This window comes from Platalea leucorodia, assembly GCF_965183815.1.
Source record: "Platalea leucorodia genome assembly, chromosome: 2".
NCBI lineage: Eukaryota > Metazoa > Chordata > Aves > Pelecaniformes > Threskiornithidae > Platalea > Platalea leucorodia.
Genome location: NC_138824.1, coordinates 130,926,545 through 130,951,238, shown reverse-complemented (window position 1 = coordinate 130,951,238; position 24,694 = coordinate 130,926,545). Strand labels below are relative to the sequence as shown.

The 24,694-nt window shown below is 54.4% G+C and overlaps 2 protein-coding genes across 2 annotated transcripts; both read left to right on the top strand.

Moving 5' to 3' along the window:
* The first annotated feature begins 1,958 nt into the window (after positions 1–1,958).
* Positions 1,959–13,007, top strand: P3H3 (prolyl 3-hydroxylase 3). Its single transcript, XM_082337948.1, has 15 exons — positions 1,959–2,415; positions 2,689–2,841; positions 3,565–3,754; positions 3,882–4,013; positions 4,925–5,058; positions 5,348–5,437; positions 5,768–5,820; positions 6,028–6,086; positions 7,261–7,385; positions 7,510–7,605; positions 8,582–8,732; positions 8,906–9,023; positions 11,457–11,532; positions 11,943–12,083; positions 12,379–13,007. The coding sequence occupies exons 1-15, from the start codon at positions 1,999–2,001 to the stop codon at positions 12,583–12,585; spliced, it is 2,142 nt and encodes a 713-aa protein (XP_082194074.1). The 5' UTR covers positions 1,959–1,998; the 3' UTR covers positions 12,586–13,007.
* Positions 13,008–19,001: 5,994 nt separating this feature from the next.
* On the top strand, positions 19,002–23,899 carry GNB3 (G protein subunit beta 3; the record flags this gene model as incomplete). Its single annotated transcript, XM_082337958.1, has 9 exons — positions 19,002–19,058; positions 19,614–19,652; positions 19,825–19,931; positions 20,043–20,106; positions 20,223–20,385; positions 20,487–20,553; positions 21,388–21,589; positions 22,726–22,942; positions 23,793–23,899. The coding sequence occupies 9 exons, from the start codon at positions 19,002–19,004 to the stop codon at positions 23,897–23,899; spliced, it is 1,023 nt and encodes a 340-aa protein (XP_082194084.1).
* Positions 23,900–24,694: the final 795 nt, after the last annotated feature.

Sequence of the window (24,694 nt, the reverse complement as noted above, 5' to 3'; positions counted from 1 at the left end):
GGACAGACCCGCAGACGGGAGCTCGACGACGGACGGACGGACAGACAGCCTGTGCCTGCTCTCAGGTTACAAACACACCCACCGCTGCCACCGCCACTTGGCACCCTCGCCAGTCCCGTCCCTTTGTGAACTCCACCCTCGCATCCGCTCTGCCCTAAGAGACAAGACAGGTGCAGAATGGTATTAAAATTCTATATTTGGAGTGTCAATCGTGTATCTGTTTTTATATATTAGTAATAATTTTGTTTCCATAGAAACAAAATGACTGGCCCAATGTTTAATGAAGCTTCACAGGCTTCTGGAAGGGAAATGCGGAATGTGCGAGGCTCCTTTCCTCCCTCTCCATCCCTTTCTTGTCAGTGCATCTGGAAGGCAGCAGATGCTTAGCAGCCCAGGGAAGGGAACGAAGCCCGTAGAGGAGTTGTCATGGGAGACTGGGTGAAAAGTTTTCCTGTCCGTTTCAGGGGAGACTTAGGGTGCCTACAGATAAGCAGGAGCGGCCTCTGTGCTTTCTAATATCGCCCAGCAAAAGGTATTGCTTTGAGGCAACCCCAGGCTTGAAAACCATTAAATTCTCTCCAAAAAAACCCTGACCCATAACATCTTATTTCATCGGTGCAAACTTGTTGATTCCAGTGCGAACTTTGCGTGAAACGGGATGGCCCAAACTTCTCACCCAAACAGGAAAGCTGACAGAGCCTTCCAGGGGGAAGGCCCCTGACCGCCCACGCCATCGAAGCTGGGAGCGATGAGGTCTGGAGCAGGTTCCTGCCCCGCGCAGTACTCTTGGAAGGGAGGTGCAGAGGTAGCGTGTGGGAGATGGACCTTCTGCCCGGTGCTGGCTGTAGTTCCAGCCATGGCCAAGGGTTTCGCTGTGTCGGAGGGGCTGTGGGAAACAGGTAGCCCTTCACCTCCAAAGGGCTTCTCCATGTGATGGGGCTTGGTCTATAGAATCATAGAATCGTTTAGGTTGGAAAAGACCTCTGAGATCATCAAGTCCAACTGTTAACCTAGCGCTGCCAAGCCCACCACTAAACCATGTCCCCAGGCACCACAACTCCCCAGCTTTTAAATACCTCCAGGGATGGAGACTCAACCACTGCCCTGGGCAGCCTGTGCCAGGGCCTGACAGCCCTTTCGGGGAAGAAATTCTTCCCAATATCCAGCCTAAACCTCCCCTGGTGCAACTTGAGGCTGTTCCCTCTCGTGCTATCGCTTGTTCCTGGGGAGCAGAGACCGACCCCCCCGGCTCCAGCCTCCTTTCAGGCCGTTGCAGAGAGCGATGAGGGCTCCCCTCAGCCTCCTCTTCTCCAGGCTGAGCCCCCCCAGCTCCCCCAGCCGCTCCTCCCCAGCCTTGTGCTCCAGCCCCTGCCCCAGCCTCGCTGCCCTGCTCTGGCCACGCTCCAGCCCCTCCATGGCCGCCTTGGGGTGCGGGGCCCAGCGCTGAGCACAGCATTCGAGGGGCGGCCTCACCAGTGCCCAGCACAGGGGCACCATCACCTCCCTGCTCCTGCTGGCCCCATGAACTGTCAAAGCGTGCCTCGTCCCCGGCGTGGGTGCTGATAGATTAACCACAACCTCTTACGAGGCGCCTCGTTGGAGGGCTCTGGGTGCCCCGTACCAAAGGGAGGGTCGGCGCTGGGCGATGCTTGGCGGGCGCCCGGACGAAGGAGCAGGGCAGCCAGGTTGGTGCCGGGGCTCTGCTGGCCCACGCAGGACCAGCACCGCGCCGCTCCAGGCGCCCACGAAGCGGCGGGCAGGCCTCAGCCGGCGCAGCAAGGACCCGCTCCCGCCGAGCGACGCGGGGACGGCGGGGGCCTGGCCCCCGCCCGCCGCCCGCTCCCTCACCTGGAGGCCGAGCCGCCCGCCACCGCGGCCCCGGCCCGGCACCGCCCGCCGGCCCGCCCGGCCCGGCCCCTGGGTGGGCCTAGCCCGGGGCCCGCCAGGAGGCCCGCCCGCCCCGGGCCCCCTCTCCTCCTCCTCCCCGGCGGCTCGGCCATGGCCTCCCTCCTCTGCCTCCTCCTCGCCGCCGCCGCCGCCGCCACGTCGCCGGGCCGCCTGGTCCCCTACGACCTGCTGTACGCCGACGGGGTGCGGGCGTACTTCGCCCGGGATTGGGGACGGGCGGCCGAGCTGCTGCAGCGCGCCCTCCACAGCTACGCGGAGCTGCGGGCGGCCCGCCGCGCCTGCCGTGCCGCCTGCCGCCGGGAGGCGGCCTTCCTCGGCGGGCCGCCGGGGGCCGGGCCCTGGGAGGCCGCCCTCTTCGGCCGGGTGCTGCAGCGAGCCGACTGCCTGCAGCACTGCTTGGGGAACCGGTTGGGCGCCGCGCCCTCCGCCCACCGAGCCAGCCACACCATCCGCCGGGACTTCGAGCAGAGGGAGCCCTATAACTACCTGCAGGTCGCCTTCTTCCAGGTGGGGACCGGTCCCCCCCCGGGGTGGGCTTGGGTTGGGAGTTGCCACCCCCGGGCAGTCGGCAGAGGCAGGGTGCTCTCCTGCAGGGCCACCGGCCGGCGGGGAAGGTGGTGGTGGGCAAGGGCTCGCCAGCCCGGGGCTGGGGCTGTCGGGGCGGCGCAGGGCACAGGCGCCTGGTGGGTGACTGCGGGGAGCAGCCGGGGCGAGGGGTGGGTGCGAAGAGAAGGGGGGGCCCGCAGGAGCGTGACGGGCGCCGCTGCCTTGTCTCCACAGCTGAAGAAGTTGGATCAGGCCGTCTCCGCCGCCCACACCTTCTTCGTCGCTAACCCCCAGCACCTCCAAATGCGGGAGGACATAGAGAAGTACCGGCGTATGTCAGGGGTGAAGTCGGACAACTTCCGAGACCTGGAGGCCACGCCGCACTGGGTGAGGGTGCAATACAGAGCCAGGCGTCGGCAGCTCTTATCCCGTCCTAGGGACCAGTCTGGGACTCTGATCTGTTCCCACACAAGGGCCATGGCTTGAGACAGGGTCCCCGTACATAGAATCACAGAATGGTTTAGGCTGGAAGGGACCTTTAAAGATCACCTAGTCCAACCCCCCTGCCATGGGCAGGGACATCTTTCACTCGATCGGGTTGCTCAAAGCCCTGTCCAGCCTGACCTTGAACGGTTCCAGGGATGGGGCATCTACAACTTCTCTGGGCAGCCTGCTCCAGTGTCTCACCACCCTCATCGTGAAAAACGTCTTCCTTATCTCCAGTCTAAATCTACCCTTTTTCCCTTTAAAACCGTTGCCCCTTGTCCTGTCACTACAGGCCTTGGTCAAAAGTCTAGTTCAGTCTTTCTTATAAGCCCCGTTTATATTTGAAAGGCTGCAAGAAGGTCTCCCTGAAGCCTTCTCTTCAGGGTGAAGACGAACGCTTGCAAGTGTGACACAGAGACTTTCTGGTGACAGTTACGGCAGGCTACGGGGCCTTGGAGAATTATATTTGGCTTAAGTCCAGAAGATTTGCTGTCACTGCGTGGTGGGCTGTGCGTGATCAGGCGGGCCCCTAGATGTCAGCACTATCCTGCGAGCGACTCCGAGTCTCGGGGCGTCCTTTGGTGTCACCCACACTGATGAGGGACCTGGATCTGTCCTTCGCAGGAAGCATATGAGGCTGGGGTGCAGCACTACAATGCAGATGAGTACCTGCAGGCTGCGGCCAGGCTGGAGGAGTCACTCACAGAGGCACTGTCAGCACTGGAAGAGTGTCGTGCCCTGTGTGAAGGGCCTTGGGAGGATGAGGACGAGGAGGAGGAGGAGATGCAACCTGGCCTGTACGAAGCCATTGCAGGTAGCATTAGGGGCACAGAGGGCTGGGTAGGAGGGCCATGCTCTCCATACTGGACAAGCCCCATTTCCCAGCGCTCCTGTCTGGAAGAAGTGTGAGCTATTGCCTTTCTTGCTCCTCTCTCTTGCAGCCCATTATATTCAGGTTTTGAAGTGTAGACAGCAGTGCGTCCTTGAAATTGCCACAAAGCCGGGACGGATTTCTGCCACAGAAGATTTCATACCCTCTCATCTTGATTTACTGCAGTTTGCCTACGATCAAGGTGAGCGGAGTCACAGCGGGTCATGCTGTGGCACCCCTAAACTTGCCCTTTGCCTCTGGACTTGGAGGGCGGCATGTCATGGGGAGAAGTGGCACACTGACCTGAGCTCTACCTCTCTCTCCCCTCTTCTCCCCCCCAACTCTTCCCACAACCTCTCTTCTCTTGCTCAAGCCTGTGGCCACCTTGTGGTCCCTTGGTCCCTTGTGGTCCACTTCAGTCTCTTTGTGCAGCTTCTGTAACGTGTGGCCGTTCCCGCTTCTTTCCTCCAGCACTCTCAGTTATTTCAAGTCCTTGCTCCAACTGTCCGCTGTGTATTTTATACCTTCCTTGTCAGTACGTGGCTCCAGACCAGGCCCCCACTTCCTATCTAGAGCGCGCGCATCTCATCTCAACCGCGGTGTTCCTTCGGAGTCAGCCCTGCCTGCCTCACTGAACTGGTGGCCTGTCATGATATTGGTCATCCTGTCACCCTGTCACTCTCACACATCCCCCGGCTCTTGGATACCTCTGCTCCTTCCCACACTGACCCAACAGTCTCTCATCTCCTCTGTCAGACCATTGGTAAAACTTGTATCTCAAAGAAGCCTCCAGACCCCTCATCGTGTCTGTTGGCTGAGGGAGGTGGGACCGTCTTTCTTCCAAATATATACTTATTTTTTCTCCGTCTCCTCTGAACAAGCTTCCAATAGGTATTGAAAGCGGGCCCGTTCTTCACCAGGCTCATTCCCTGTATTCTCTGCCCATCGTTGGGTACAGGCCCAACTAGGCAGGGACTGATGTGTACTCGGTGTAGGGTCTCCTACTGCCGGATCCTGACGGGGGCGTGGGGTGCTGCTGGCCTATACAGATTTGCTGCTAACGTCAAGTCTTTCAGAGACATATCTGTTTGTTCTGTTCTTTCCCTGCCCAAGTTGGGAACCAGGCACTGGCTGCTGAATGTGCTGCTTCCTACTTGCTCTTCTATCCCACGGATGAGCCAATGTTGGAGAAAATGAAGCAGTATCGCACAGAACTGGGAGAGGACACAGCTGTCACAGCCAGAGAGGTAGTTACAACCCCAGGTCTGTACTTTTTGACCCTCCCCTGTTCCATACGACAGGATCACAGTCCAGGAGACAAAAAGGGGAACGTGTTTCACTGCGGATATGTGCCAAGCCCAGGGCTGAAGAAACAGGAGCCTGAGTTTACTTACAGTCTGTACCAGGCAGTGTCCCTTCAGGATAGAAGCAGGCTTTTGTAGTGCACAGCAGTGTGTTGGGGCAGGTTTCTGCCCTGGACAGGGATGGGGTTGTCTTTTGTGGGGTGGTTATTTGACAGCCTCTTTGCTTCCTTAGAGTATTCAGCATTACGTGCAGAGATCTTTGATGGAGAAGAAGTTGATTTATTACGCAGTGGAGCATCTAGGAGGAACTTTTAACGACCCTGTAAGTAACGGTATCATCTTAATCTTCCTGCCCTGATCTCACCAAGACGGTTGCCAGAATTCACTTCTGTAGCACGTGATCCAGAAAGGATCAGATGCTGATGAGAAGGACCCCCAAGTCCTTATGAGGTGGATCTTTAAGGCCTTTCCACTGCTCCAGGACTGAAGTTAGTTTGAAATTGCTGCTGTAACCATATGCATTAGCCCCATCTGGCTGTCATCAGAAGCAGGCCAGAACCATCAGGCTGATATTCACTGGAGAAGCTGTTTGACGTGATCCAATGTGGGAGAAGTTTGTTGTGTACTGAACGGTCTGCATTTGTTCCTACAGGATCTTTGGACTCCAGATGAGCTGATACCTGAAAGCCTAAAGGAGAAATACAGGTAAGGTTGGCCAAGTCGACTAGGACTGAAATCTAAGTGTCGGAAGTAGGGGATGGGGTTGGACTGCAGGGGTGGTACAAGGAACAGTAATCCTGAGGAACGGGCAGAACAGGAACAGGAAGGGTGTGAAATGCTACCGCAGAGAAGGTTTAGGCATAGCTCTGTGTACTGACAGCCCTGGTCTCTGTTTTTTCCCTTGCTCCCGAGAGAGGATCAGGAGAAGCAAAAGCAGGAAACTCTGGATGTGGAAGAGAGGGAGAAGAGGGGTGAGTAAAAGAGCTTGAAGAAGGACTTGGATGCAGTCAGCCAGGCTTAGTCAGGCTAAGTGCTGTCTTTTCTTCCATCCTCAGACATTTGAATGCTAGCATAGATGCAGACTGACTCGAATGGCTCTGCAAGTCTTCTCACTGTTTCTTTTCTCCCTCTTTGATGCATGTGTAACCTTGCAAAATCTCACTGCGTACATCTCTGGGATGGGAACTCAAAGAGCACTGTGGCTGGAGAAGCTGAGAGCAGTGGTGCCTGAATACGTGCCAAGCCTGTGGACATGCAGATGTTCAGTGTGGCAGGAGTGTCTACACCAAACCTGGTTCAACTCCACCAGCCCAACTTCAAACAACATTTTTCTGAAGGGGACAAAGAGAGAGGCAGGGGGAATGGAAACTGGAAACGGACTATTCGGCTTGGGCAAGTCTTTCCCTGAAAAACACAAGTCGAAATGATTTGTGGCTGAATGCTATAGGCTGCCGTGCAGAGTCCCGTGTTCTCGCTGGTCCTCTGGTCTTATGTGTGGACACACAGCCTCTTGCAGGGCTCTGGCGTAGAGTCTTTGCTTGAAGTGACCCCAAGTGGTTCTCTGCTGTGACACGTGGGAGAGCAGATCATTCTGAGGGCCTGAGTGCCTTGGCATTCCTGACCATCCAGAGGTCAGAGGGGGGGGGAAAAAAAGCCAAAGATCAAAAGATCAAATCACCGACTAATACCCATTGCTTCTCTTTGGGGCTGAAGAAAGTAGAAAGCTTCACTGGAGATCATTCTGGGATAAGATGTGTGCTCAAAAGGAAGGTTGATGGAGGTGTTTACCTGCTTCTTTTCTCCAGAGCCTCGCCCCAGTAGGCTGGACCTGTTCTGCTGCTGCGATCCACAGTGCACTCAACTTTCCCCAGCTCCCTGCTGCTCTCCCAGCAAGCCCCAAGTTTCTGCTGGCTCCTGAAGCACTCGCTGTAGGCCAGCTTCCCCAGCTGATGCTCTGGTTCCCCTGAAGCATGTGAGGGGTGCAAGTGGCCCAGGTCTGCGAGGGATGGGCCCTTCTGGGGAACTGTCCTGTCTTCTCAGAGAATGTATAGTGTCTCTCCACTTCCTTATCCAGGCTGGGGGTTGGTGGCTGAGGGCTTCTTGTCCAAAGCTTGCTCATGCCTATCTGTACTTGCTTCTTGACAGGTCCTTTGCCTTTTGAGGGTATTGCTGTCACGATGGATTCCCGCCGGATGAATGGTACCCAGAGGGTTGTGTTCGACAGAGTGCTGACGGAGTCTGAGTGTAAGGACCTTCTCCGGCTGACAAAGGTGAGGCCTGGGTCTTGTAGGGGCTCCTGTATGTGTTCTTTCCTCCTCAGCAGGCAGGGTTGTAGTGTTTCCATGGAGGAGAGATGGCAGCCTAATGTCTGTCATCCGTATCCTTCTATTCCAGGCAGCAGGAGAAGCAGGAGACGGCTACCGGGCAAGGCGGTCACCTCACACCCCACATGAGAGATTTGAAGGGTTAACCGTTTTGAAGGCCATGCAGGTACGTGGCTCTGTGAGTCTGCCGCCGCCTTGATTGTCCAGAAAGAGTGTTCGCCACCCGAGCGTTTTTCTCTGTGAAGTGCGCTCCGGATGGGGTCATGGGTGTGTTATCTTCCTCACAAGCACATGTGCGGTCTCCTCTGACCCTGTTGGTCCACGATCACGTTTAGGCACGTTGTACATGGAGGGCTTGACAAATGCTTTCTCTCCTTTTCTTTCAGGATTGCTACTTGTCCTTGTGCGGTAGTCTTACAGACATGCTTAGCTTAGAATTGGGGAATAAATTAAGGTGGAAGGAGCCTCTGGAGATCTCTAGTCCGACCCCTGCTCACAGCATGGCTAATTCCAAAGCTAGATGAGATCCCTCAAGGCTTTGCACGGGCAAGTCGTGAACGTCTCCAAGGGTGGAGATGCCCCAGCCTCTCTGGGCACCTGTTTCAGTGCCGTAGCACTCTTGGGAGGATGAAATCTTTCTTAGTATCTAACCAAAATTTCCCTTGCTGCAGCTTTTGCCTGTTGCCTCTTGTCTTTTCAGTGTTTCCCTCTGAGAAGAGACTGTCTCCGTCTTCTCTGTAACCCCCTTTTAGGTGACAGGAGACTGTAATTAGATCCTCCTTTGGCCTTCTCTAGGCTGAAGAAACCCAGCTCTTTCAGCTTCCAAGTCATGTGCTGCAACACTGCTGCCATTTTAAGACCCTTCACTGAAGACTCACTGCAGTTTGCCAGTGTCCCTTGTGTACTGGGGGACCCAAAATGATGCTGCGTTCCAGATGTGGCTTCATGTGCTGAGTAGAAGGAAAGAATTGCTGTGCTGTACAGGTGTACTCCTGACTTATATTTACATGAGAAAGCACGTTATTTTCTTACATGTGTGACCACAGGGCTTTACACAGGTCTCTTCTGTACTGTGTACGTGTATCATTTCTTAGAGTATCTTTGTATGTAAGTATTCTAACAGGCTTGTTTTTCACTCGCAGCTGGCCCAGAATGGGGACGTGGACTGGAGAGACGCCAAATTGCTTCTGCAGGCCAGTGAGAAATCGCGGAAAATCATAGAGTCCTATTTTACTCCTGGAAAGAAACTCCATTTCTCATTCACACACCTTGTGTGCCGCACGGCTGTAGACGGTAAAGAATCTTTCACCCTGTTAGTCCCTGTGTCCTGGAGAGTCTCCTCAGCCCCAGCCACGTGCTCTCAGGAGACTCTCTTTCCTTTGCTCTCACTGTGCCCTTTTCGCTCTGCCTTATTCTTCCTTGCAACTGAAAATGCCCATATTCTTTTTTGTAACTTCCCTTTTCAGAGGAACAGGAAGGTCGCATGGATCTCAGTCATCCTGTCCACGCTGATAATTGCCTCTTGGATCCTGAGGGGCAAGAGTGCTGGAGAGAACCGCCTGCCTACGTGTACAGGGACTACAGGTAAGAGAAGAAGGGGACCTGCATTAGATCATGTGGAGATCAGAACATCTCCCCGGCCCCATCAGAGGATGAGCTCAGCTTATAGAAACCAGGTGATGGGTTGTTGGCTCAAAGCCAGCCAGGACTGTAGCATCAGGCCGCATCGGTGGCTTCAGACCGAGGTGTGAAACACCTTCGCTAGGCTGGGAAGAAGATCTGCCCTTTCTCCCTCCTCCCAGCCAGCATTAATGGAGAGCAGAACCAGGCTGGGAGGCTGCACGGACATGTTATCAAGTTGTTGTCTTGTGGGTCTACCGCTACAGTCCACTGCCAGCCCTTACGACAGTCTGTTTCTTCTAATCAGGTTCTGTCTTTCACAGTCTTCCGTGCATTACAGAGGAGGGAGAACCAAGCTCCTTCATTTCCTTTCTTTGAGCAGTCAGTGTACTTTGGTGACTATTCTTTCTGTTCATCTCTCTCAAGATCCACCACCAATACTTTGTGTTAGGTTTTTCCGTTCCATGTGAGAGTTTTTCTCCAGCCTGTGGCAGGTTTTGTTACTCATCTGTGAAAGAACCTGAAATGTATTTTAAAGATGGTGGCGATTGTTGCACGCTGCGGCCAAATGAAGGCAGTTCACTACAGTTGATTCCTCCTATTTACCATCCCATCCCTGGGCATCCAGATATCTTATTTGTCTTTTCTTTGAGCGGTAGCTGTACCCAGAGCAGAAATCTTGTCTGAGCAGCCTGTGGTAAGGATGTGGGACTTAGAGGGAATTCCAGTATCACTGAGTCCGTTTCCCTGCTGATGTAGGTGTTGACTTAGTATAGGCAGATTGTAAAGTTCTCAAGCTCTGTCATGTAACCGGTTAGATCTCTGTCCCTCTTGCGGGAAAGCTGTCCTGTCACCTCACTCCTCCCTGGGTAGTGGGCTTCTCTGGCTTCTACTTGAATGTGTGCTAAAATATCTTCCTAAAATATCTTCTATGCCACTGAGCTATTTCCAGGAGTATTCCTGTCCTCTCGCAGAGTGAACTGTGATTGACCAACCAACTCACAAGGCCTGAGCTCGCTCTTCCAGCGTCCTTTTGAAAGCGGTCCCTGTGCTCCAGACTTCCCGGATCTCTTCTGTGTATTTGTGCTATGGTTATTAATGAAACGATTGAACAGGATTGGGCCCAGGGGTCCAAGAGGCCCAGGCGATCCTCCTCCAGGCAAACAGTGCTCCTTTCGGTGCCGGTGGTGCGCTAGTCGCTGTGTGCTGTTCACGCGCTCTCCTTCACCTTCTCGGTGTTCGTTAGTAATTTCTCTAGCGGCACCATTCTGAGTGCTTTTACCCGAGTCCGAACTGCTGAGATCGAGCGTTGTTGTCTTTCCCTTGCAAATCGACTGTTTTGTCAAAGGTTGTGTGGAGGTCTCCCAGTCTGCTTGTAGTACCCCTGTTTTAAGACCGTTTCGCGTTTACCTCTTCAATTATCCTTCAGTTTACCTTCAATTATCCTTCTCAGAAATGGAACCTAAAGCCCTGCAGACTACTGAGGTCAGGCGAACGGGCCTGTTTATGCTTCAGCCGTTATCCCTACCCTCCTGCCCCTTCGTGCGTGCAAGAGCTATCCTTGTTTTTCTCCAGTCATGTTACCACCCTGACTTCACGGTCTTATTAAAACCCTATGGCAGAAGAGCTATAACGTCCCGGGTTTCAGGGTTGGTAATCCTCTCACTGCCCTTATGTCCTTAACGTTTTGCTTCAGCAGCCACAGTGTTGATTTCGATTTCTTTCTCCCGGTCCCTCTCTTGCTCCTCTGACGTTTTCTATCAGCTTAATTGAATACCAAGAGGAACTCAAGTAGTTTGTGGTCCATTCTTTCGCCTAGTTGACTGTGGTCTCACCTGCACTGCACAGTGGCCTCATTACTTCTCTTTTTGTCTAACATTAGTGAAGAAATTTCTTGTTTTCATTTTTTTCTGCATGCACTAAGCCTCTCTTTGACCATTCTTAGGCTACCCTGAAATTCCTTGACTCTCAAGACATGACTTTCTTTGCTGATCAGTCTCCTCTTCCAGGCTTTGAATTATTTCCAGTCTTAAAACATCATGTCATGCCAGGTCAGAACCAAGGTCCGTCTAGCCCAGGGCATTGTCACAGCAGTGCCACAGATGCAGGCTGCAGGGGATTAAAGAAAAAAAAACAAACCAAACGAGGACAAGCACGTAGATCTAACTCCCTGGCATACTCTCCTAGCCTGCTGTGGCTGGCAGCTCGAGGACTCCCCTGAATGAGGCACTGCCATATTTAACACCCCCAAATAGATTCTCCTGTTAACTGGTCTAGTCACTTTTTGAACCTGTGGGATCATTCAGGTGCCACAGCCTCCTGTGACGAGGAGCGTGGGGAAGCACCTGGGAGGAATGAGCTTCACCCTCCATATGTCGTCTTTCTTTTTGTCCACAGTGGCATTCTCTACCTCAACGATGACTTCCAAGGTGGGGGCCTTTTCTTCACTGAAATGGACACGGTGACTGTCACAGTAAGTCTGGGACTGGCCAAAAGAAGGAGGGAGGACTGAGGGTGAGACTTAGTCTGGGCAGGAGGAAATTAGTTGGCTATTGGATGCCACCGCTCCAAAAACAATCCGGTGCCGTGGCAGATTCAAATAGGGACAGCTAAAGGCAAATTGAGGCAAATCTCAGAGGAGAGGTTAACTCCTTTCTAGCTGAGATGTTCCAGGCTCTTGCAGTCTGTGGGTGTCTGTGCTGTAGGTTGTCCCTTTGACTCTCTCTGCTCCCCAAGGTCTGTCTTGCTCGCAGACTGGCAGTGGATGCCTGGTGGATCTCCGCTCTTCCACGTTCCCAGAGGCAACCTTGCCTCCGTACAACGACCGTATACCCCAGAGCAGGGGGCTGCTGGCTTCATTGTCTCTTCTCTCTCTCCTGGCAGGCCGAGGTGCATCCGAAGTGCGGGAGGCTGGTAGCCTTCAGCTCTGGCAAGGAGAACCCCCATGGCGTGTGGGCAGTGAGCCGCGGCAGGCGCTGCGCCATTGCTCTCTGGTACACGCACTCCCGGGAGCATGCTGAGCAGGTAAAGGAGCACGCTGGAGAAATGGATACGAGTACCTCTGAGCTAGATCAAATCCCTCTGAGGAATGGCTTGTGGGCTTTCTCGGGGGGCAGGGCCTAGTGCAGCAGCTGGGGGTTGTCCTCTGACAAGGTATCTGGTGGAGGGGCCAGCCTGTGATGGGTCCCGCAAGAGAGAACGGGCTCTGGGGGGGTTGGATGGATGTGGCAAAGGCAAGATGTGTCTTGTCAGCCCCTGCGAGCCGGACGAAGACCCTTGCAGGGAAGGGTTCACATCATCCCTGTCTCTGTGGCTGCAGGAGCGGGTGAAGGCAGAGGAGCTGATGGAGCAGAGGGCTGTGGAGCAGCCTGGTGGAGAAGAACGTCAGAGGGCTGATCACGGCGGCAGATCCTCCTCGGAGCTTCCCGTTCCCAGCGGCGGCACCGGGCCCACGAGCCGGAGACACAAGCCTGGCTCAGACAGGACACAGCAGCCCAAGGAGCTGCGGGCCAGAGATGAGTTCTGAGTATGCGGGGCCCTGGGGGCAGGACTGGCACGCACCATGGCCTGGCAGGTCATGGTAGCACCGGGACCGCAGAGGCCTGGAGCAGTGTATTAGCATGCTAGAGCCGTAGCGATGGGGAGGGATGCAGCTTTCTTCTCTGTGACATCTCAGCAGCTGAAAAATGGGAGCAGGGACAGAGTATTAAAGTCAGTGACACCAGGAACTTTCTTCACTGCCTCACCGACGTGTTTGTGTCACTCAGAAGTAAGAAGGCAGGGTCTCCTCACCCCACTCCTCTCGGTGCCAGCTTCTTGGTCATCCAGGGCCAAATCCGAGAGGGGGAGGAGGAGCCTGGGGTCTTGGAGCAAGGGCTGTCTCACATTCAGGAACTCAAAACAGAAGCCTCTGGATTTCCTAGGTACCTGCAAACTCCAGAAACTCACAAGTGGTCTGAGAGAGGGAAGGTGAGGGGCTCTGAATATATGGAATAAAAGCAAAATGCTGGACAGAGATGTTGGTGGGAGCTTCAGTCTGTACACCAGGAGGGAGACATGCACGCTCACTGCTGATGGAAATTTAATTAACAAATAGCAGAAGGAGATTGAGCCCTCAGTGAAAGAAAACAAAGTATTTACCCAGATGCCAGCTACTTCCAATAAGGGAGAGCAAGAGAAAATGTCAGGTCTGCCATGACTGGAAAGGGCGGGGAGTGCCTTTAAGGAAAAACACTGTACGCTCCCATTTCCCTGCAGCAAGGCCTCTCTTCCTTTTTTTTTTTTCCCCTGTTCCATGCACCAAATTGCCCCTGAAAGCAGAAGAGGTATTTTGTCTATCATTTTCCACCCTGATACAAAGACAATCTGCTGTCACTGCCCAGGGGATTAGTGTCCCGAGATGGGATTATATTGTAGCCAAACAGGAATTGAATGGGGTGGAAATGGAGTACCAAAAAGAGCAGTGACCCTTTTCCTGGGAAGCTTCAGAGCCAGAGATCAGTCTGTGGTCATGACATACACAGGCCGTGACGAGAGCTGTGCGTGGAGACCCCAACTGCGGTTCAGCTGGAAGAAATCTGTAGGGCCAGGGCCGGTGGTGGGAGAGGTGGGTGGGTGATGCTGTTGGCACAGAGCCTCTGCTCCGTGGAAAAGGAAGCCTTTCCTCAGCCTGAATCCCGGCGCTTCCTTAACATGCAAGCTTGGGAAACCTGCACCGGTAACCCTTTTTGCCTCCCGTCCTCCCCAGGGTCCCAGGAAAAAGATAATTTGGTGTGTGCCTTTCCAATTCCCTCTCCCTGGCAGGAGGTCCGTCACATCCCAGCACTCGCATGTCCGTCCCGATGACTTCTGTGGGGGCACTGGATGGTTCCCGCTTGACGGGGACGTGTTAGGGGGTGAGGGTCCGTATCTCTGGCTTGCTTTGCCCAAAGGTGGCTTGGGTGATTAGACTGATGGCCTCCTGACGTCAGATGAGATCCGTTAAAAGGTATTTATCTCGGGCTTGGGCCAAAGCTGCAGGAGAGATTAAAAGAGATTGAGGCCAAGATAATCCCCTCGCAGCATCCCGCTAAAGTGGCTGCCAAAAGGCACGCCACCAAATCTTTTGCCGCCCCTGGCCCCTGTGCCCAGTTCTGTTTTCCCCACGCGGAGCCCAGTTTGCTGCCCGGAGAGGGTGCGACCCCAGCCTCGCCACAGGTTTTCCCTTGGCAGGGCCACCGTGGGTGGCACCATCCCTCTTCCCGCCCTGCCCAGGATGCGAGTGCCACGCTGTTCCCGGGAAAACGGGAATTCCTGTGGACTGTGAGGAGCAGCAAGCCCTGCCCCAGCAGCTGATAATCCTAGCCTGTTCCGGCTAATCTTCACTTTATTAGTTTGTTGCTGATATAAACGGAGGTAGTCAGATCCGCCTGGTCTGGTTTCTTTCCCTTCAGGAGCAGCATGCTACTCTCTCTTTTCACCCCTCCCCATCCACCTGCTTTGCATTACGTCCCAATCCGATTTCCCCCAAGTCTCTGGTGTCTGATTTAATTTGCCTGACGCTGCTCCTGGAATCAGCCCTCCCCCAACCCCTCCCGGCCACAGCCTTCCAGCTCCCCATGGGGAGATCAGTCCTGGGAGAGGCTGAGGAGCAGAGAGGGAGCAAGGCACTCGCCGGGTGGACGGGCAGGACTGACTGGAGAGACCGGACAAGGACAAGGGGCTCCTGGCCGGCGGGGAGCCATTCTCAGCGGGGGACGCAGGCCGTGAGGGTCCCATCCAGGGGGGACTGCAACCCACCTCGCTCTACAGATCCCGGTAAGGATGCCGCCTTCTTGTGGTGCCTGAGGTCACCTTGGTGAGCCTGGCACTTGGGACCCTGGGTTTCTTGGTGTGATGCTGTGGGTTTTTCTACGCGGGCTGATGGCATCTGAGGATGTGGGAGGGAAGATCACGGTGGGGAAGGAGTTGGGGTTAGCGCTGAGATGTCTTGACGATGATGGGGGGGTTTGCACTGGGATGGGGTTGCTTGGTCTCCCCTTGGCAGGTAAATCTCACCAGTTTCCAGACTGGAACAGGAGGGTAACGCCTCCCCTGAGGGACCTGGCACTCGCTCCCCGTACACAGTCCCGCGCTCCCGCTGCGCCCCTGTGCTCACCGCTTTGCAGCTGCCTGCTTTTCTGGATGGAGAAGGAGCCCTCAGAAAGCGAGGAGCAGAGCAGGGTAATTCTACCCTGGCCTTTGATCTCCATCCCAGGAGAGGGGGATCATCTCTGTATCCGGCTCTGCAAGGAGCCCAGGGTCACCAGGCCGAGCGTGCGAGGCCAGCCAGGGATTACACAGAGCCCCAGGGATGCTGCCTATTAATACTCAGGCATCGCTCCTGCACCTTTCCCTTTTCTATTTCCAGCCCTCTCCCAGCATCCCAGAGGGAGCACTCCCTCCCCAGTGCGGGGAAAACTACCTGGAGGATAGGAAATAAGGGAGTTCACCTCCCCTTTCTTCCCACCCATCACTTGTGCCCCAGTCTGCACAAGGGAGTGATGCAGGTGGCTGGGTAGGACAGCCCCTGGGGCGCAGGCTGGGCCCCCGCCGTGGCACGGTGCGAGGGACGTAGCCGCTGCCCTGAAAAGTCATGGCGTGGCAGCAAAAGGCAGAGGGTGGATGATTCCAGACCCCCCTCAGCCTCACACCACGGTAGAGGCGTTTGGTCTGCTACGAGCAGGCGCCCAAGGACTCAAGATGGGTCTGGTTGCCCACAGACAGGAGCACTATGGCAGGTGCCGCCAGCGAGTTTGTCAGAAAAGGCAGGAGGGGGAAAAACTGTCACGTTGGAGAGCAGAAGAAATGAAACGTGGTTTCAAAAGCCAGTAACTCTGAACTGGATGAGCACAGCCAAGGCAGAGCTCAGAAGAGGGCTGGCGTGAATTGGCTAAGCCCAGGCTCTGTTTGGCTGTGCCGCTCTCCTCGGTGATGCTTGTAGGAGGCACTGGACCAGTGCTGGTGCCAAGGTCCTGCTGTCAGCAGCTCTTTGCAGCGCTGGGGGGGTGGTGGTGAATTGCTTTTTCAAAGGTACCTAAGGACTTTGTTTCCCCTACTGCTTAGCATCCACCAGAAAGAGCCCTTACTTCCAGAAGGCACCGAGCGTGCACCATTTAGAAGCCTTTCCCACTAAAACCAGGCTGGGCAGCTACCGTGAGCAACCGCGAGCTGATCCGCGGATCCACAAGGAATGCACATCCCTAAGGTCCCGCTGGTCATGGCAGGAACGTGCCTTGGCCAGACTCCAGACTCCATTCCCCTTTCCCCTGTTGTTCCCCCATGTCCTGGCCTAAATTTACACGACCGTGACGAGCTGCTCTTTCGCACGCCGCCATGGGCCTCCTGGGAGGCAGCCGCGCTCTGCTGGGGACCAGGTACCTCACTCTCCACAAATTGCACTGGGACGTGACGGGTGGAGGCGACAGGCGAAGCTGGAGCTATTATTATTGCTCCTCTGTGGCTCCTTGTCCTTCTGAGGCTGAGAACAATTCCCAACTTCATTTAGAGCCTTCTCTGAAAGGGATTTAAAGGTTTGGACAGAGTCCTGAACCTGAGCTGCACCTTCTCTATATTTAGCTCTTTTTATCCGTCCTCGACACCGTGCCCCCGCCCTTTGATCTGCCTGCCAGCTCCGAAAGCCCCTCATCTGGTTGTGCAACTTGAGAGAGCAGGCGCCCGTGAACCGGCTCTCCTGTGCCAGCGTTGAGAAAGAAACACCCAGCGAAGAGAAGGGGATGGTAAAAAAGCAGGAGAGATGCAAGGAAGACTGGGGAGCCGATGGGTGGTGGGGAGGACACGTGGAGGCAGCTTCACCTGGGGCAGAAATTGGGAGGAAAAGCGAACAAGGCTCCCACCTCCATGCAGGTCTGGGTGGGCAAAAGCAGAAGTCCACAAACACAGATTAGGGCGGGCGGCTGGATGATGATCTCAGATGGCCAACGGTCTGTGAAATGACAGCCTGGAGAGCAGAAAGCCAGCGCTGATCCAGCTGGGAGAAGCTCTAGGAAGGGATTACCATGGGGAGGCCAGGCCTTGGGGACCAAGCAGAGGAGACTGGAAGGAGAGAGTAGAGAGGGAAGAGGTGGCCCAGCAGGAAAAGTCAATCCAACACTTACAGTTGATGGAGGGGACGTAGGATTAGTCCTGGGGAAAACTGAGAAAGGGGAAGGCGTGGACCACGGTGGCTGGAAGAGTGGCTGGAAGTTCAGGTTTGCCACTTGGTGGGCTGGGAGGCAGCAACCAGAGCTGGACACAGGCTCTGCAGCTCGACTGTGCACCAAAGCTGAGGGGCAAACCCCACAAGATAAGGGCGATGTGCCTGGGAGATCAAAGGAAAACCACAGAGATGTTCAGGGAAAGGGATTCCGGAGGGAAACTCGAAGAGCTCTGCGAAGCAGCGAGCAAAGGTGGGACTCGGGAGCTATCTGCATGTGCTTGCCCACAGCAAGAGAGCAACCTGGCATGGAAGGACCCAAAACCTCGTTGGCTGGAAGAAACAAGGCCTTCAGGCAACAGGCCGGAGGGGAACGGAGGCGATGTGGCTCACAGGGACTAGAAGGAGAAATTCTGCAGGTGCTGCTGGAGCATTTCTTGGGCTTGGGGAAAGCGCTGGTTCTAATGACGAAGAACACCTGGAGCACATCTGGACACTCATACCTGCCCAGGAGAAAGATTGAAGCAATCAAGACCAGATTTGTCTGCAAGACTGGGAAATGCTAGAACCACTGATGAAGTTTTAAGTGCACGTAACAAGAAAGAGAGACCAAACCAGAGATGCTGTATAATCATATGGTGCACCTGTATCTTGAATGCGGATTACAGTTCTGGTTCATTGCCCTCTCTGCAAAAACATAGCATCTATACTCTGTAAACAACTGAAAAGGGCTTAGAGAACAACAGAGGTAATAGGATGTAAAAGCTTACATGGGAGGAATGACTAAGTGTACTCTGCAGTCTGGAAAAGAGATGGCTGAAGACGGATAAGACAAAGATCTATAAAAAAACCCAAGTGATGCTGAGGTGAATAGGCATCAGTTGTTTGCTGATTCTTCCAACTCAAAAGCTAGGTACCACCACGTGGAACTAGCGCCATGCGGGAGTAACAGAACCAGGAACTTCTTCGCAGAGCGTGCCATGAAGCCGTGGAAGTCCTCACCACGGAGGACGCTAAATTTCAGCACGGGTACAAAAAGTGTGTGGACAAACACATAGAAGAAAAAGTCATCGAGAACTTGCACACAGTAATGCTGCCTCTAGCTTCGGAAGTCAATGAAAAGCTGGGGCTAGGAGAAATACCACTATCTGCTTACGCTTAGATCATTCCCTAGGTATCCACCTTTTTTTTTTTTTCTTTTTGGATGGGAAACTAGAAGGGAACTCTGACAGAGCACCTCAACAGCCTCCAGGTTTCTTTGGTGGTCAAATTGCTGGTGGGCACTGACTGGTGATGCTTTGCTGAGGACAAATGATAGGGAATAGCCTCCATCAAGTTTTCTCCTCCCGGAACTGAGATGGACGGCTTGGCCATGGACAGGGAGAAGCTGATGAAGAGGACCCAGGACTTGGTAGGGCCTGGAATGGGGAGGTTATAAATAAAGAGGTGAGGGGAAAAGTGCAGCCAGAACCTCAGCAAGAGGCTCTGGAGGTCTTCAGCTTCCCAGTGTACATGTAAGCAGGATACAAGACCAAATGGACCTTTGAGCAGGCCCAGTACAAACTTTCCAAATGCTAAGGGCTTTGACCAGGTACAGCATGACATTACCAATCGTTCAGCCAAGAAATGGTCGCTAAGCCCTTACTGGCAATGCCTACATTTGCATAATTGAGCAGTCAGTGCCCTCTCTACCTCACACCTCTCTCCTTTGATTTGCCTCCCCAGAACCAAGGCTGCCCCAGTGGAGGAGCCGCCTCTAGGTCAGAAAGATGGGGGAAATGGAACAGATGAAGCAGGAGGCTGAGCAGCTGAAGAAGCAGATTGCGGTAATGCTGGCAACAGTCGTGAAACTGCTGAGAGAGTGTCTACCCCCCTGTGTCCAAGTTCTCCTCCTCAGCCACAACTTGGAGTTGAGCTTTCTCCGTCTGTATCCTTGGAGCCCTCTGCAGTTCTGCACAGCCTAACGGAGATCTCCATAGCATGGTGGGGGGAAGAGGGGGAGAGAAGAGGGGACTCTACAACGGTGAGAAGGGAGTGGCCGCGGGCATCGTGTCTGCAGGGCGGCAGAGAGCGTAGTGTGTCCCCAGGACCTCCGCTGTCTGGGAGGCAGCTGGTGTTTTGCCAGGCGGGAGGATCCATGGGAAGGGTGTAGCATGGGGAACTGCATGCTGAGTAGCTTTTGGCTCACCTTCCTGATGTTTGACTGGTGCCGTGGTGCCCTGGTCACAGACCAGGATCCCCCTGTGCTGGCCACAATCCGAACACAGAAAACCCACAGTTCCTACCTCTAGCAGCTCCCAGGCTATGCCCTTAAATTTCACGTGTCATTGCCTTCATCACACAGCTTTCTTCTGTCTCATCTGCTCTTGTCTCTTCTCCAGGATGCCCGGAAAGCCTGCGCAGACACAACGCTTGCTCAGGTAAGGGGCAGGGCTGGCTGGGCAGGTGAGTGTGTGCGGGGGCCAGCTAGCACCATGCCAAGGGGGAGGCTCTCCAGTTGGGAAGCAGAGTTAGGAGGCAGAGATGTGGGGAGCAGTACAGCTCCTGCCAGTCCAAGATTAATCTTTTTTCTCCCCCCGACTCTTTCCCCAGATTGTCTCTGGAGTGGAGGTTGTTGGCCGCATTCAGATGCGGACCCGAAGGACCCTGCGCGGGCACCTGGCCAAGATCTACGCCATGCACTGGTCCACGGACTCCAAGTGAGGGAGATGCTGCTGATCCGCTGGGTTCAGGGCAGCACATGGGTGTGAAGGGCAAGAAAGCTCCGATGGGAAGAGAGCCACTAACATGATCTTGTTCCTCTCTCACAGACTTCTGGTCAGTGCCTCACAAGATGGGAAACTGATTGTGTGGGACACATACACAACTAACAAGGTAGGAGTCAGATGGCCGCAGCAAACCGGGATGCTGGAGTGGATCCCCTCGGAGCTGGTGCCCTTGCCGCGCTCTCTCTGCTGCCGGAATCCCGACGTGGTTTCTTGTCCTCCCAGGTTCATGCCATCCCTTTGCGTTCTTCTTGGGTCATGACCTGTGCCTATGCTCCCTCGGGCAATTTTGTGGCCTGTGGAGGCCTTGACAACATGTGCTCCATCTACAACCTCAAGACTCGTGAAGGCAACGTCAAAGTGAGCAGGGAGCTCTCAGCCCATACAGGTGTGTGTGCTGCCTGCCTGCAACCTGGGTGCCCTCTGCTTCCAAGCCTCGCTCTTCTAGCCCTGCCCCGTTTCTCATGTTCCCCTGTTCCCCCTTCCCAGGTTACCTCTCCTGCTGCCGATTTCTTGATGACAACAACATTGTGACTAGCTCTGGAGACACCACATGGTGAGTGTTACCTTCTGCGTCCTAGTGACATGACTTCTGGCTCTGAGAGGCACAGCTCACACCAGCAAGCGCAGTCCTTTCGCTCTGCAGCAGTCTACTATCTAACGACGAATTGCTCCTACACAGGGAAGCCATGCAGACACTTTAGGAAGCCAGATCCATTCTTCCTTGGCAGAACAGGTACTTCTTTTCCCGGTTGAGGTCAGGTCAAGATGCAGATCTATTGGTGAAGCAGTAGGGACCGTGTCGTCAGCTCTCACAAAACACAACGTCGTCTATCCCAGGACACAAAACCGTAAATTTATGTGAAGGCCACAGGCACGCTCCACTTCTCAAGTCTGTGCAAGGGACACCTGCAAAGCCAGTGCCTGGATCCTTTGGTTCCTGGCTCTCAGGTCTCGCTGTGCTGTGACTCCGAGCGGTGCCCAGTCTTTATTCACCCCCACCTCATCCCAACATCTGCTTTGGAAGAACCTCTTGACCAAGGTTGAGTCAGGATGTGGCACTTCCATCAGAGATCAAGGTTACACAGGGCTTGTTCACCTGGCTGTAGTGGGGGAGCCCAGTGAACACGGCCCGTGCATCCTACGATCTTAATCTAACGCTTTTCAGGTCTTAATCTAATGCTGCTTTGGCAAAGGTATGACCAGCAGCAGCTGTGAAGCCATCTCCTGTTGTGGACAGCTGACTCCAGTGATACCCTCACCCATTTTCCCATGCTGTAGCCAGGCCCGTGGCTTCCCTCCTTCCCTTTGCGAGTAGGACAGCTCTTCACCCCAGCTGTAGATCTGTTCTGCCTGGGTTGGCTCTCAGAAGTTCTCTCCTCTCCCGCAGCGCGCTCTGGGACATTGAGACGGGGCAACAGAAGACTGTGTTCCTGGGTCACACCGGAGACTGTATGAGCTTGGCCGTCTCCCCAGACTTCAAACTCTTCATCTCTGGGGCCTGCGACGCTACTGCCAAACTGTGGGACGTGCGGGAGGGCACCTGCCGTCAGACCTTCTCAGGGCACGAGTCCGATATCAACGCCATCTGCGTATGTATGCCGTCCACACGACGGTGGGGAGGCAAGGAAAATGGAGGGCGGAGCAGCTCTGAAATAGGGTCTTGGGATAAGGTTGGGTGAAAGAAGCTGTCACAGTCATGTGGACAGCAAGGGTCTCAGGAGACCTTGGCCCCATGATCCAGCCTAAAGCAGGGAGGGCCTGAGTTTGTTGAAGTTTGGAGGCTGGCTCTTCCCAGGCACCGGGGCACCAAAGCAGCTACGTCTGGCAGCTGTTCTCAAAGCGCTGCTTGGACCCAGCCAGCACGCCGTGGTCTGTGGAGCTCAGCACCCCAACACGGGTGCTGGCGCAGCTTTGCTCATCGCAAAAGTTCAGGCGTGCTCCAGGAGCCCCGGCACAAGACACGAGTGAGGCAGCAGGAATACCTAGCTCAGCTGAGGGTCAGCTCCGGACAACAGAGGTGGTCACTTGGGACCACAGGGAGATCATCTGAAGATGAAATCTTCACAGGAGGCAGGTCAGACATTTGCCCTCTCAGAGGCAAGGATTCGAACCAGAGCCCTAGAGGTGGCAGGACAAGAAACTTGTCAGTTTAATCCCTTTCTGCTAACCAAATGATCTCCCAGCTTCCTGCAATGTTTGCTGCTTGAACCACCCTCCACTGACTTCAAATTAGTACAGCCTTTCTCAGCTCTCCCATGGCTCCCCTGCCAGCCGTATGGTTTTCTGCCACACCTGCTCCTGAGGAGCTCTTTTTTGCTCCTCAGAGCGAGGACACACAAAAGGAGTGTGTATGAGAAGGCTGGGGTGCGAGGATCAGACAGAGGAAGGCTCTCGTAGCGCTGAACCGTGCCAGACCCCGTCTGGGGGATAACGGCTGAACATTTGTCAAGCCCTGAACTAGCGTTACAGAGACGATAATCCTTCCTCAAGCACTGGGACGTCTTGCAATAGCTCTAGCCCCTCGGCCATTGGCTTTCTTGAAGTGGAAGGGGACTACTTGGTCTTAGGAGAAGCATCAGTCTCACCCTCCAGCAGACTCAACTTTTACGAGCCAGGGTCTTGTCCCACTGGGTTTTCCTACCTCTGTTGTTAGCAGGGAGGTGAAGATGTCGAGGAGATCTGTAAGGCACAGCCTGATTAAAAATCTGGTGTGTGCCCTCCTCAGTTCTTCCCTAACGGTGAAGCCATCTGCACCGGCTCAGATGATGCCACCTGCCGTCTCTTTGACCTCCGGGCAGACCAGGAGCTCATCGTGTACTCTCACGAGAGCATCATCTGCGGAATCACATCAGTCGCCTTCTCCCGCAGCGGGCGCCTCTTGCTTGCTGGATACGATGACTTCAACTGCAACATCTGGGACTCCCTGAAAGCAGAGCGTGTGGGTGAGTGGCTCCTGGAGGTCCCTCTCCCATTCCCTGCAAGGTCTTCTGTCCCTACCAAGGCAAGGAAAAGGTCCTTATTTTTTCTAAAAGGGACACATCCTATACTGACTGAAACCCAACAAAGCTTCCTCGCACTTAAGGAGCACACCACACCATAAGTAGTACAACTATCTTTTGTGTAGAAGAACGATTGTTTTTAATGTTAAGGAAGTCCAGGCTTTAAACAACATTATTTCCAGGGGGAAAAGAAAATGAAGGTGCCCATTAACCAAACTGCTCACAAGCACCAGTAGTATTCCCTACTTTCTCCTCTCTCTTTGCTGTTTGCCAGTTCCAGCTACTCACAGTGCCTCTTGGTGGCCAGGCACTGAGCTGGGCACGGATCTGGGCTTCCATCCAACATCTTTGGATACCCTGTGATGCTCATACACAGAATACACCCAAGTGCCATTTTTCTTCCAGATGTGGCCCCTAGCCTCTGAAAATTGACAACGCAGCCCACCAACGGCATTGCTATTTCTCAGTCTTACCAAGGACGCCATCCTTTCTTAGTCCTACCATCGCTCCAGGGTGAAAGCAGTTGTATGAGGATTCAGCTAGCCAGACCTTCCCAAGCACGTTGTTCTTTGGCCAGTCCCCGTGGGTGGTGGTTGTCCCCCACGCACTAACGTTCTTCTGCACGTTTGTTCTTATTAGCCACATACTGACCGTAACACGTTGTGCGGGAACAGCCATCGTGATACGCAGGGGTGTAGGTACACAGCCTATGATGAGTGTCCTCAGCGTGGTCAACCCCTTCATCTCTCCCAGGCCCCGTTTCTTTCCCGACCTCTCTTCTTTCTCCCCATAGGAATCCTTTCTGGCCATGACAACAGAGTGAGCTGCCTGGGGGTGACGGCAGACGGCATGGCCGTTGCCACCGGCTCCTGGGACAGCTTCCTCAAGATTTGGAACTGAGGACGGCAGCAGAGAGGGAAAGAGCAGCGGAAGCATGGCCCACAGCCCACGCAAACAGCATCGTCAGCTGATCACAACAGAAACGTCTACTTACTACTCCCGCTTGTCTCTAGACACAGGTCTCTTGTAGGGGTCTCCCAGAGTGAAAGGGAAAGGAGAGGTTGGGGAGCAGGAGGAGCAGGAGCACACACACACTGGCCCTCCTCTCCACCTCTAAACAGGCCCAGCAGTTTCCAGCCTCATGCAGGCTTGAAGACCTGCAAACCACTCTTGGTTATGTCTCAGGACTTTACAGTACAGTTCGGACACCCTGCATCTTCCTTCAGACACCTCTACCCACGTTGACACCCATCCTTCAGAGGACCCCTCATGCAAGAGCTCCGGCCCAGGCTAAGCTCTGTCCCTGATTTAACTCTACCTAGCTTCTCTGTGCAGCTGTCCTAGATCCCTGCAGACAGCCTCAGAGATGTACTGGGTTTGAGATTTCTGTCACGCGACATCAAACAAAAAGGTAGTGTCAATTGGGCTCATTTTCCATCAGGGAAGACTTAGCTCAAGTCTTATCTATGCATAAATGGGGGAAAGGTAGCCCTCAGGCCTGCCAGAATACTAAGGAATATTATCTTTCTTCTTATTTATTGTCTGCTTCTTGCTGTTCCTTCTCTTTTTGCCTCACTCCTGCATTGTGTGGTGACCCCGTCTAACCAGTAGCCATCAGCCCCTGTTTTCAAGTCTGTTCTAGATCATCATAGCCCAGGCTAATAAAGAAAGCTCACATAAGCGCTGCAGGCTGTG

Coding starts and splice junctions, on each gene's coding strand:
- P3H3 (XM_082337948.1), top strand. CDS start 1,999: ATGGCCTCCCTCCTCTGCCTCCTCCTCGCCGCCGCCGCCGCCGCCACG. Junction 2,416..2,688: donor TGCAGGTCGCCTTCTTCCAG/GTGGGGACCGGT, acceptor TTGTCTCCACAG/CTGAAGAAGTTGGATCAGGC. Junction 5,438..5,767: donor GAGGAACTTTTAACGACCCT/GTAAGTAACGGT, acceptor TTGTTCCTACAG/GATCTTTGGACTCCAGATGA.